The following is a 12,809-nucleotide window of genomic DNA, read 5'->3' as shown; positions in this document are numbered from 1 at the left end:
CATTATTACAGACCCTTTTTTTTACTGTGGTGAAAGTTGCTTCAATCTACATTTGATAACCATTTTGTCAGCTTTAATTTACCAAGTACTTTATTAAATTTAAGGTGCTTTGGGTGACTGGCAAAAATTATGCTTCTGACATTGATCACTCTGGTGAATGCATAATTTGTACTTTTCTTTTATGCAGCCGGTGTGACAAGATCACGGTTCATGGTGTTTCAGCTCTCATAAATAATTGCCGTTCCCTGGAGATATTGAGATTAGGGTATGTTGTTGAACTCTTAGTTGTGTATTTCACTACTGCTAATACAATATTAACCAAAAGCTCACATAAATTACAGGAGTAATACCTGTCAAAAAGCTTTGTTGTTTCGGTACTGAATTCATTTGTTACATAAATCATTTTAGCCAAACCTTCTCCTATATCGGGAAATCATAGTTCTAACACCAATATTATAGAATCTCTTTTTAATAAGGATAACTTGTCTGTTCTTAGGAATCACTCCCAATAAAGTTGTACCTAAACCTTATTTTCACACAAAATACCTGCTATTGTGAAACTTTGAAACCTTAACTTGGTGTTTGACTGCTAAATTGTATCATTTTGTTTCTCTTCCTTTTACATTATTTTTATGTGGCATGATGATTGCTGCTTGACTAGAATCAAATTTATACAACAGGATATGAACAGAGCTTAAATGCGGTTATTGCAGAGGAAGCCCCAGGAGCGAATTTACTGCTCGTGGATCTTTGAACATCTTGAAGCCCGAATTAAATGATGTGGAAGGAGACTCGTGGGAGGATTTGGATAGCGTGGATATTGGCAAGGGTGCACTGTCACTGCGCTGGCTAGTATGGGTAATGCATTTGACTTTCAATGGGATGTTTAGACATCTTTCTGAATTCTTGCCATTATATGTAGCTTTCTTTGCAATGCTTTGCTTTGGTAATTTCTTACAGATGCCCATGCATGGGGAGTTATGAACATAATATCAAACTGTGATCAATTTGGGATGAGGGTAATATGGGTTTGAGACTTTAAGTGGAGTGTTGTTACTTCATCGTTGTTGCATAAACTCGTCATCAAGGGTATATAGGATTTCAGTGTAGTATGCTCTAGTAAGCTCTAATTTCAAGGTACAACGCCTCCATTGCTGTCTCCTTAACGAATTTGAAAGCATGCAGGAAATTTTTTTTGTAGCTTTTGTGTGTGTGTGTGTGTGTGTGTGTGTTTTGTGGGGCTGTACCACGAATGCAATCTATGTCAAGCCCTTTGTTGAATATCTTTTGATATGGTTATCACTAGATAGAAGAAATATTCCAGTGATTGATTATGGCACTACTGTTGATGAAAGAGAGTCTTTGAATAGAAATGAATGGAAGAATAAGATTTTTGACACCAAAAATTTGGGATGAAGTGTGTGTTGTTGATGTTGATTATAGCACGAGTAGTTTGATCAGATTAGTGTTCTATAACATACTCACTACTCGGTCAATGCTGCATTTCCTATCTATTACTTCTTTCATCTGACTTCCGTTCCCATTTCCACTTCTCAAAGGAGTGCATTTTAGATATTGGTTAATTTCTCTTTTGTGTTTTCAGTTTGGGTGACTTACTTGATGATGTTGTCTTGAGTTCTTTGAAGTGGTGTTGTTAGGAGAATTTATTCACTGGTCCCTCTGTCCACTAAGATCTCTTTTAAAGTTAAGCCCACAATAGTTGTCTGATCGCCATTGCTTGTTCGATGTTCTACATCATCTGCCTTAAAAAAAACTTCTTTTCTTATATTTAGTTCTACCTGTGAAAAATGAACATGCATGAATGGATTTCATCAAAACCACCGTGAATATATAACAAATCTTGCTTTTCCCTTTCTCTTTATGCAGCCAAAGATAGACGAAAACTCAAGTTCGACGTTAGCCACTGAATGCCCCCGAATAATAGTCAACCCCAAAGCATCACCCATTGGCTTCCGAGGTCTCCAAGTTCCTACTGAGGCATTGGCCTCTATTCCCCTCGACCACTCAATAGTGGAAGACATCGATCCTAAAACTTGGGCAGTCTCTGGTGCCGCTCGAAGAGCAACGGTTTCATCTGTATTTGCATCAACTGTTGCTGCTCCTGAAATTTCTATGGCAGAGAAATTTAGGCTTGCTTTCTTGGAGAGAGATGCTCGGTTAGCTCCTAAAAGAGCGAAGAATGCAAGGCAACATAGAAGAAGAGCAGAGAAGGAATGGTTGTTGAGTAGCTCGGATGCTAAAGCAGTTCTTCTTGCCTCTCAAGCTAGCAAGTACTTGCGCAATAAATAAGAGACTGTTTATTTATTGCTTATCGATGTTTAATTGTAGAGTAACCTTGTTTCCATTCTCCTTGTCTTTGTTTTGTTCCATGTTTGATGTTTTTTGGTATGAGGATTTTCTCTTTTCCAGCTTGTTTCCATCATTCCCGAAAAATAGGTTTTGTTGAAAGCTACGGTTATGCATATTGTGTTTTGGTTGCAAAAGTTTATTAATGGAATATATAAAATGAAATTGAAGCTTCCTAAATCAAGCATTTGCCTGTATATGAGTTGTTCGCTGTAAATATTGATGATTCATAAATATGAATTACTAGCTACTTATTCCTTTTATCAATTGCTTGATGCTCTTCGTGAGGACTTGTTTTTCTTATTCCTTCGGCTTATTTTCAATGGTATATTTGTGCAAGTGAGGAATTGTTTCTCTCCTGCGTCAGTGTTATGTTTGTGCGAGCAAGCAATTAATTGTTTCTCTCCTGCGACAGTGTTGTGTTCGTGCAAGCAAGCAATTGTTTCTCTGCTGCGCTCCAGTTAAGTGCATCGTGTTTGTTATCACAAATTTATCGGTGTGCTGAGGAAATAAACCTGAAAAAAGTGAGATTGAAGCTTCATAAATTAAGCATTTGCCTGTACAGGAGTTGGTTACTGTACAATTTGAGGATTCAAATAACAAATTACTGGTTACTATTTTCTTCTTTCCCCTGTGAGGATGATTCAAATGCAGAAAATTCCGGTCGATTGACATTTCTCAATATTTTTATGTGGGTAGACAATTCGATGATCATCCAAGTCCATACAGCATGAATGTGAAAATGATCACAACATCAAATGATATTAACAACAAAAGAAGAAAAGAGACTAGGAACGAGGGAAAAGGTCGAAAGACGAGCAAGTTAGAGCATCTCCAACGGAGAGGCTATTTGACGCGAAAACCCAATTTGACGCGATTTTATCCTCCAATCTAACTATAAAACTCACGCTATTTTGATAATTGCTACAGTGCTGCGCCAGATTTGGTGCAGCACTGTAGCTTTGGCGCAGTTGATTTTCTTTTTGCTTTTAATTTTTAGCCTTTTAATTTTTTAATTATTTAGATAAAAATAATAATACAACATAACTTAACACCTAATTCATAAAATATCCCTTTTATTAGACAATAATTTATGTTGTATTATTATTTTCTATAATAATAAATTTATGTGCTAATTCATAAAATATATGTGCTAACTCATAATAAATTTATATTATTTTTATAATAAATAATAATACAAAATAAGGTAATATTTTAATAATATATTTTATAATAATAAATTTATGATGTATTATAATAAAAAAATTACACATAAATTAGCACATAAATTTATGAAAGTAATATTTTAACTTGATTAAGCATTTTTTTATAAAAATTGTATTTTATTCATAAAATAATTATTATAATTAATTGTATGTAATGTTGATGCTCGATATCAAACAGACTATTAATCCAGAAGAGGATTGTTGTGGGGTGATGAAGGATGATGGAGGGTCCGTTCCCTTCTCCAGCTTTATGCCTAGTTCTTGAACGAGAGCCTGATGTCCGCGCTGCACAGACAGAAATAACTCGTGAGAGGGCGGGGACCGGTTCCCCCGTGGTTCCTCCGACGATCAAGTCAGTTGATAAACATGAGCTTGAGTGTAGTCTAGAACTATCGGTTCTTATGCTATATGCATTAGAGATAATCATTGGGTCAGGAGGAAGATTTAGATTGTTCTCTCCTCTTCTTGGTGAATAGCATCCATCTATATAGTGGATGTCTATGGCAGATTGATCATTTCGGCCATGCGGAATGGCTGTGACAAAGCGTGAGCTGGAAGATGAGTCATCCCTCTCTTTACAAGTGTCGGCCGGCGACTGGAAGAGAAGTCATCTCAGCATAGGAGATCACATCTCTGTGATATCCGAGAAGTGACCGATAAGTGTGGCAGAGGGCACGTGGGCATACTGAGTCATCCCTTATTTTACAGGTGTCGACTGGCGATTGGAGGGGAAGTCATTTCATTATGGAAGAATGTACCTCCGTATTTTTCGGGAAGTGATTGAGCTGACAAGTCATGGAGACTTATTAGGCCAAAATATGAATAAGACTTGCTCGAGGTGGACTGTGATGTCGACATTTGCTCTAAGGGAGAGGCTTGAGGCCGGGGTCGAGTCCTCAACTTAGTCAACAGCATGGAACGTCCCTTAAGTCGTTTCTGAGAAATGTCCAGTGAGTGGTCGAGTGGTCCTAAATAGGGTCGTCCTTGATAAAAGGCTCGACCAGCACCGCCTTTCGTGTCGACTTAGGAGTGTCGGTTTGTCCGACTAGACGAAACGTCGTCTTATCTCAACTTAATAACCGTCTTTCGAGTCGATATAAAAATGTCGACTCGTTTGGAATGTCAGGATCTCTCGTATCAGCTAATATCACCTCTTGTGTCGACACTAGGGTGTCGGCTTGATGAGTCGATGGGGCCAATGTCTCCGTAATTGTGCCTTGGGTTTATACCTTGATAAGATACCAAGCTCTTGTAATCTGCCATGATAGTCGAGTTGTACTGGAGGAATCGACCATATATGGTGCCTTGGGCTTACCTTGATAAAGAGCCAAGGGCTTATTAGTTGACTTAGGAGTTGACTGCCTAGAACTCTTGGGAGTTGACTAGGACTCTTATTGTATTACATAGAAAATATTGTATCTTGGGTGAGTGAACATCATAACAGTTGATCCCTTTTATTCAGAGTTAGCTTTTAGTTGACTCCGAAAAAAAATAAGATATGCTTTGATCAATTCAGGCCTGCTGAGGATGAGAAACTGAGAGGTCTCGATCTTGGACATGTGGCTTGTCCTGATTGGACACCCATTGATAACTCTGTTATTCGTGGTTGACGTCATCAAAAGATCTGAACCGTCTTTTTAGGAGATGAAGCGTCATGGATAAAAGGGAGGATCTTTCACTTTTCAAATATTGGGACGTGGGGCTCTAAATAAGGGTGGTGCTTTGTGTTTCGAGTAAACCGCTTCAGATTCCGATGTGGATCTGGTTTGGTTGCTTCGAAAATCACTGTGTCTTTTGAAAATGCCTCTAAACTCTTCCTTAAAAGCTTATAAATAGATTTTCAATGATAAGATAATTCTTTTACGAACCTTTGCTCTGAAAAATTCCCAATTCCTCCAAGCTTTTTCTAAGAAGAAATCTTCCATGGCTTCCCAAACTTCAAACTTTGGTCGTAGCGAGGACAGCCTTGCTGCTCTTTTCCTTATCCACTCGAAGGTCCATATGGATAACCCGGTGGGGTTATATGATGAATACAATATCCCTCAAACTCTTACTTTGGCGGTGCCAGAGATGAGCGAGCTAGTGTACTACCATGGGGTCGAGTGCCGCTATACTTAGCCCATTTGGAGTATGGCTTACGGTTGCCCTTGCACCCTTTTATCAAGGAGGTGCACCTGCTCTAGGGGTCTCCCCTTTCCAGTTCTATCCGAACGTAGTGGGAATTCTGGTGGCTTTCATAGTCATTTGCTTCCAAGTAGGTGTTCTGTCCACCCTGAATTTGTTCGGCCACTTGGTTAGCATTAAGTCAACCAAAAAGGATCCGCATTTCTCTTCTTTTACTATACAAGCAATTTCAAGTTTGTCTCCGATGCTCCAGAGTCCAATAGGGACTAGAAAGGACATTACTTATGGGTTAAAGGAGTTGAAGAGATTCTTTCTTGCTCGGATTGGCCCAAGATCAACAAAGATGTGTTGAAACCCGGTCCTCTTGATGTTGAGGAAAGACAACAACTTGGGAAGATCCAATCTTACAATGGATCTAGAGAGAGGAGCAACCTCTTCGACTCAGCGTAACTTCGAGTGGCGCTCATTTCATCTGTCTTGCCTATTGAGGCTGATCAAACTAGGGCGAACATGTTGGCGCTCCCTCTTGCTAGAAGTCAGGAAGCAAGATCTAAGGGGGAGGAGTCGTCCGCTGCTAGGCCCCAAAAGAGGTTGAGGGGATATCTGAACTCTCAAGAGACATCTGACTTGAAGTCTCGGGTAGGAGAACCGGCTATCCAGTTGGTAAAAAGGAAAAATACTAAGAGACTGGCGAATAGATGCGCCCAGCAACCGATTGCAACACAAGTCACTGAGGAGCCCAAAGTTGGTCGGGTATTCAAGCCAGTGAAGGGGATAAGGTCATTACTAGAGATTTCCTTATTCCTCTGGCGACTAAGGAGGTGACGGGATCGTCTAAACCCACGGATGCTATGGCTGGCATCGAAGTCGTTGACCTGGATTCTGAGTCGGCATTAACTCACAGGCCAGGCAAAAAGCTGGTCGAGTTTGTGAGGGAAATGGCTGAAGAAACCACACCCCTCCCCGTGCCTCAGGCAGAAGAGACTGTCGGGGACTATTAGTTCGGGGAAAGGGAGGAGGGTAGTTGGCCTTTTCCTCACTGGATTTTGAAGGTAGACTCCCAAGACTGGGAGAGAACCAAAGCGATGCTAGCAGGAGTGCCGCTAGGCCCTTGCTTGCCAAGGAAAGAGCTCTCTACTGGAGACAAGTTCATCCCGCCTGCACATCTCGATAAAGAGACTTCCATTCTGGGATCTCTCTCAGCTCCAATCACGACCGTCCATCAATTCTCTCTTCCCAAAGACGATAATGTCTTGAAGAGGATGCCAAGGCTTGCATCTAGCTCTAAAGGCTTATTTAGTCTGAGGCGCATTGGTAGAGCAAGAACTGTATGAGCGACTTAAGCACATGCATGATGCTTCACAAAGATGGCTATTGGAGATAGTGAAGGAGAAGACGGCTAAGGAGGAGGCGAGAGAGAAGGTCAGCGCCTTAGAGACTGAGTTGGCTCATAAAGAAGGCGCTTGGCACCGAAGTCTGGATGAGAAGGAAGAGCTCTTCAAGAGCTTTCGGATCCAGTTCTCCAAGCAGATGGGGACCATCGAGGACCTTCAAAGGGAGATGGTTCAGCTACAGGCGGAGGGCGAGTCTGAGAAGCGTCGTAAGACGACAGCTGAGGCAGAGGCTCGAACAAGTCACCTATCTCTTGAAAAGACGAGGAGAGACTTTGAAGAGCCGCAATCAAAGCTTCAGACATCCATGGTCTTTGTCGAGAAACTAGAGGACCGACTCGCTTATCTGTATTCGTAGCAACATAGAAAGAAAGTGGTCAACGACTAATGTCACGACCCTACAGGGAAGGCTGAAGTAGCCTTAGCTTGTAAATCTGGGGTTGATTACTTCACCTTCTTGGTGCCTCACGACTCTTATCCGACTCCAGATCGCTTCTATCCTACATGCGTCTCTTGTTGTCTTGATTTGTTGAAGGATGTCGAGAAAATTAGAGGCGAGTTAGATTTATCAATGAATGTCGATGAGGTCGAGCTTGTTACTAGGGCCCCCTGGGGAATCTTCTACCCTTGCTGCCACCAGGAGTTCACCAAGTCCGACTCCCGAGCCTAGTCAAGAGCTTTGACGACCTGCATGTTTCTTTCACTTTTTTTATTCTTCTCTTTTTTTTGTAGAGAAGTTTGTAACGAAGTTTACTCTTATTGAATGAAAATTAAATTTTATCTCTATTCTTGGGCTTGTCTTCATTGTTTGTATTCTTTTAGCTTTGTAGCTTTTTTCTCATCTGAGATGTTGGCTAACGTGAGTTAGTTATAATGTGTCGACCCGTACTGGGGACTTATGACAACTAGTTCACTTGATACCTTATTTTGGCTAAGCGTTTAATTGACCATAACTTGACAGACGATTGCTTAAGTTATTAGACATATGCTTAATATTTGTACCTTAGGTATATGAATACCTTTTTGGCAGAATGACAACTCTGATGTTGGATGCTTAGGTCTTCATAATCCCCGTAAGGTCAAGTAGTGACTGCGGGATTCGACCATAGGGTTGTGCCTTGGGCTTACCTTGGTAAAGGGCCAAGGGCTTGTTTACTCGACTGAGGAGTCGTTATGCCTTAGGTTTACCCTTAAGAGGTACTAAGGTTTTGATATTCGATTGAGGAGTCATTGTGCCTTGGGCTTATCTTGATACGAGTCAAGGGCTTGATATTTAACTGAGGAGTCGTTGTGCCTTGGGCTTATCTTGATAAAGAGCCAAGGGCTTGATATTTGACTGAGGAGTCGAGCACCTAGGTTCGAGAGAGTCGACTAGGTCTTTCCTTCCCTTAAGGCCGAGAGATGACTGTAGGATTCGGCCAAAGGGTTGTGCCTTAGGTTTATTCCTGATAAGGTACCAATGACTTGTCTATGATGATTGATGGGAACCGGAGGAATCGATCATATGTAATGCTTTGGGCTTACCTTGATAAAGAGCCAAGGGCTTGATGTTCGACTAAGGAGTCGTTGTACCTTAGGTTTATCTTGATAAAGAGCCAAGGGCTTAATATTCGACTGAGGAGTCATTGTGCCTTGGGTTTACCCTGAAGAGGTACCAAGGTCTTGATATTCGACTGAAGAGTCGTTGTGCATTGGGTTTATCTTGATAAAGATCCATGGGCTTGATATTCGACTGAGGAGTCGAGTGCCTAGGCTCGAGAGAGTCGACTAGGTCTTTCCTTCCCCTAAGGCCGAGAGATGACTGTGGGAGTCGGCCAAAGGTTTGTTCCTTGGGTTTATTCCTGATAAGGTACCAAGAACTTGTCAATGATGATCGATGAGAGCCATAGGAATTAATCATATGTTGTGCCTTGGGCTTATCTTGATAAAGAACCAATGGCTTGATATTCGGCTAAGGAGTCGTTGTGCCTAGGGTTTCCCTGAAGAGGTACAAATGTCTTAATATTCAGCATGATGGTCGAGTCACACTATAAGGATCTGACCATCTGTGGTGCCTTGGGCTTAACTAGATAACGAGCCAAGGGCTTGATTGAGGTGCCTAGGTTTTATATGACGCCTAAGTCTTTGGCCATAATGAAGTCTTGATCCTTGCAATATCAGAGTTAATTCATATTTGAATAATATTTTATCAGTTTTGTATTTTGCACTACCATAAACAATATCCTTTGCAGGCATTTGATGCTCAAAAAAGGGGTTGAACCACTTATGATCTTGCTTTGAAAACTGCTTCAAAGGCAATTTTGTAGGGGGTGAGACCGCCAGTCCAGAACCTCTTTTAGGTGGATTTTTCTTGTTCTCTTAGTAGACAACTTGTTGGTATGACGAAGATGAGTCGAAACTCTATTTGTCATCTCATCAGCCAAGGTTCCTTTTGAGTTTGAATCTCCAGTAAGGCTTTGAAGGCGGATGGTTGGCACGTCGACTTTTGGCAAAAGAAATTGCCCTTTCGCCATGAATTATGTCGAATGGCGTTTTCCATGTGAGGGTTGAGGGCACGACCAGAAGCTACCTGGTACCTTTTGTGGTGGAATCTCTCTTGGGGAGGGAATCCACCAACCGGTATTGTACTCCCTAAAAATGACAAACCATGGTGACTTTCTTGAAGGAGCTTTGGGAGTACTGGGGGATTGAACCATGTTGTGGATGGAGAACTCTCTCTTATGGGGATCATGCGGATCGCATGCTTCGACCATCAGAGCTTAGGCAACTTTAGTGGTGAAGGCGTCGGTGGAAGGGCCAAGATCATTCTTCCTGAGAACAATCAGTTGATAGGCCCTAAGCTTTTCCCGCAATCTCATTCCTGATATACTGGGAGTTCTCCGAAAAAAGTTCATCTAGTCCAATGCTCCTACCACAGACTTAATCACTTGCTCCTATACTCATATGAGCTATTGATCAGTGGGAGCTTCAGTGATATTGGATCTATTCTTAATATGTTTCGTCAGATGGTTGTTTTATGCTGAATAAGCTTCTTCCATGTTTTTTCTTTTGGGGTCTTGTGATGGAGCTGTATATATCCACTATTATCCATTATGAAAGAGGACGTGCTTTTTCTGGCTTGTGTGACTGAAGTTCTGTTATGTTTATCGAAGGATTGCAAAATTATTTGATTATTAAAGGATTTAAATTGGTGAAAAGAATAATTTATTTGGTACTCTACAAGAAATCATATCAGAAAGAAGGGAAACTCTCAACACCAATTTTATCTCAGTGTAAGCAAATATATGAAATCAGCAGGATAAAAATCAATGCTAACAATTGAAAACTCATTGTAAACAAGGAATAGATGGCAAGGATTTGGGTAAATTAATGTATTTAGTCCATACGATAATCTGAAGGACTAAATTATTAACCCGTTAAATTAGTTTTATTTTAGCCTTTGTGATCAGTTTTAGCGTTTGGGAGTAACAATGATTTTGACTATTTTCTTTATAATTAGAATGGTTAATTTTTAATCCTTCTAAATAAGAGTATTAGTAAACCCATTATTTTGATGGGTTAACTCATTTTAATCCCTCTAGAGGGGTTAGTTTAACCTTTCTATATTTTTTATGTTTGGTAAAATATGAATGGTTAACTCACTTTTAACCATTGCATAGATTTTTTTTTGTGTTTGGCGGGTTAAGAAGTGGTTAAGTCTTCTTAACTCCTCACTTAACCTTTTGCCAAACGATACCTAATTGAAGAAGATCCATATCCTTAAACAAAACATTAAATATGTACAAACAATATCAATTAACATCTGATGTTTTTTTTCCCTACTTTTTATGCTTCTCCCTCTCTAAATGGGCATATTCTGTAGACAGGAATTTGTCTACATATTCACCGAAGTTTTCATTAGCTCATAATAAAACCCAAAAATTAATGAAATATGTTAGAAGTCACAAGGTCGGATCTGGGTGTGAAGAATGCTAGACCCAAACCTCTAACCGAATCGACCTTATTAAACCCTGGTTCTTTCTTCTTTCCCTGCTTCTGTAGATTTTAGGAAGCCTGAGAGGCGCCATAATTGTGTTTAAACCGTTTTCTTAAAATGAAGCTCAATAGCCACAGTGTCAAATATTAATAAGATGAGACCCTCTCTCTCTCTCTCTCTCTCTCTCTCATTCCAAACTCCAAAAGCTCGTTCCCCTTCAGTTAAAAGCAATGACCTCGTCATCTCTTTCTCTCGTCTTTCTTTACCTACTTGTTCTCCTCTCTCTCGGTCACGGTGAGTATTTACTAACCTTGCTTTGTTTCTCCTACTATAAAATTAGCTAATACTATTCTTTCTTTATTTAATTTTTTGTCGCAGGAAATGTTGAGCAGAATAATTGCCAGGTATGTAAAAACCCCTTAACCAAAACATGATTTTTGAAATATGTACACTGAATTAATCTTTCATGTCACGTTGTTGATATAATTACAGAAAACTTGGTGCATTGCAAAGCCTTCAACTGATGAAGTGGCTCTATACAATAACATTCAGTATGCTTGCTCTGCTGTTGATTGCAGTATTATTCAAAAGGGCGGAGCTTGCTTTTCCCCTGAAACTAATATTTCTCATGCTTCGGTTGCCATGAATCTTTACTATCAGTCAAAGGGGATGAACCCTTGGAATTGTTACTTCAGTTTCTCTGGCATCACTGTTGTTACTGACCCAAGTGGGTACTTTTTATGTCATTTTGCCTTGTGAATTAAATTTTATGCATGTGTTCGATGATTATGTGATTAGTTTAAATTGTTTTTTGCAGGTTATGGGGATTGCAAGTATGTTTAATTTGTTCTTATGCAAGCTATGTCTCTGTCATGTTCGTTCATGCTTGTTTAGGAACAAGAATAATAAACTTTGGCATACTGAAGCGTGTAATATTTTGTGTTCTTCTCATATCCTTGTTTACGAACAATTATGAAATATTTCACTACTATCAATATCGTTATATAGTGTAAAAGGACAGTCTAAAAACTCACGACTACTTGGATGTTTCAGTATGTTAAAAGGAATTTTAGAATGATCACGCCGCAGCCACGCATCTAAAGCAGATTTCAAAAGCACCCCTCAGATTTTAATATGTGAAAATCGCTAGCAAGAAAGATTTTAGCGTTCTTTAATAAAGCAGAGAAAGTGGCATAAAACAGCAATTTGACCAACAAAACAATCTCTTAAGGGGAAAAAAAAAACGTTTCTGATGATGGGTAGAACTAGTAATTAAACAGATGAAGTTTGACCTCAATGATGTAAATATTGTCAGTTGCGTGTTTGCTTATTCCTGTAGCGGTTATGATCCTAATGGAAGTCATTGCCAATATTTGTCTCCATCGTTTGCAGTCACGGTTTGGAGTTAATAACACAAGTCTACATTTAAACACAGCAAGTTTCATATTAGTTTACAAACAGGGAGACATGATTAGAATACCAAAAGCACAATTTTATGCAGATCTAAACTTAAAAATAAGGGGAAATTGGTTGGAGGAACCCAAAAAAGTTGGGCCATGCATCCTCCTCCCCAGCCCAAAAATCATAACCTCAAGCCCTTAAAGTGGAACATAAGTGCAACCAACCCCTTCTTCCCACTGCCCAAGAAATTCATTCCTAAATTACCCTTCCCAATTCCTCTGCAAGTTATTTTCCCATTCCCTCTTCCTTCACCGCCGGCCCCAC

At 40.0% G+C, this 12,809-nt stretch overlaps 2 protein-coding genes across 2 annotated transcripts in view; both read left to right on the top strand.

Annotated features, from left to right (window-relative positions):
- LOC109822444 overlaps nt 1–2,594 on the top strand; it is a 9,021-nt gene extending 6,427 nt beyond the window's left edge. The window contains exons 4-6 of the mRNA XM_020388643.1: nt 188–265; nt 714–858; nt 1,888–2,594. Of these exons, the coding sequence (XP_020244232.1) occupies nt 188–265; nt 714–858; nt 1,888–2,310 (646 nt within the window). The 3' untranslated portion in view covers nt 2,311–2,594. The remainder of the gene's footprint in view (nt 1–187; nt 266–713; nt 859–1,887) is intronic.
- LOC109822810 (glucan endo-1,3-beta-glucosidase-like) lies at nt 11,276–12,094 on the top strand. Its single transcript, XM_020389062.1, has 4 exons — nt 11,276–11,378; nt 11,463–11,488; nt 11,577–11,811; nt 11,902–12,094. Exons 1-4 carry the CDS (start codon nt 11,315–11,317, stop codon nt 11,925–11,927), a joined length of 351 nt encoding a protein of 116 aa, XP_020244651.1. The 5' UTR covers nt 11,276–11,314; the 3' UTR covers nt 11,928–12,094.

Source organism: Asparagus officinalis, chromosome 8 (genome assembly GCF_001876935.1).
Source record: "Asparagus officinalis chromosome 8, Aspof.V1, whole genome shotgun sequence".
NCBI lineage: Eukaryota > Viridiplantae > Streptophyta > Magnoliopsida > Asparagales > Asparagaceae > Asparagus > Asparagus officinalis.
The sequence above is the reverse complement of the archived record's forward strand: the minus strand, read 5'-3'. Positions and strand labels throughout refer to the sequence as shown.

What these genes read in the sequence shown, in the direction of transcription:
- LOC109822810 (XM_020389062.1), top strand. Translation starts at nt 11,315, where the DNA reads ATGACCTCGTCATCTCTTTCTCTCGTCTTTCTTTACCTACTTGTTCTC. An exon ending in TCTCCTCTCTCTCGGTCACG is followed by an intron (nt 11,379 to 11,462) that starts GTGAGTATTTAC and finishes TTTTTGTCGCAG; the next exon opens with GAAATGTTGAGCAGAATAAT. An exon ending in CACTGTTGTTACTGACCCAA is followed by an intron (nt 11,812 to 11,901) that starts GTGGGTACTTTT and finishes TGTTTTTTGCAG; the next exon opens with GTTATGGGGATTGCAAGTAT.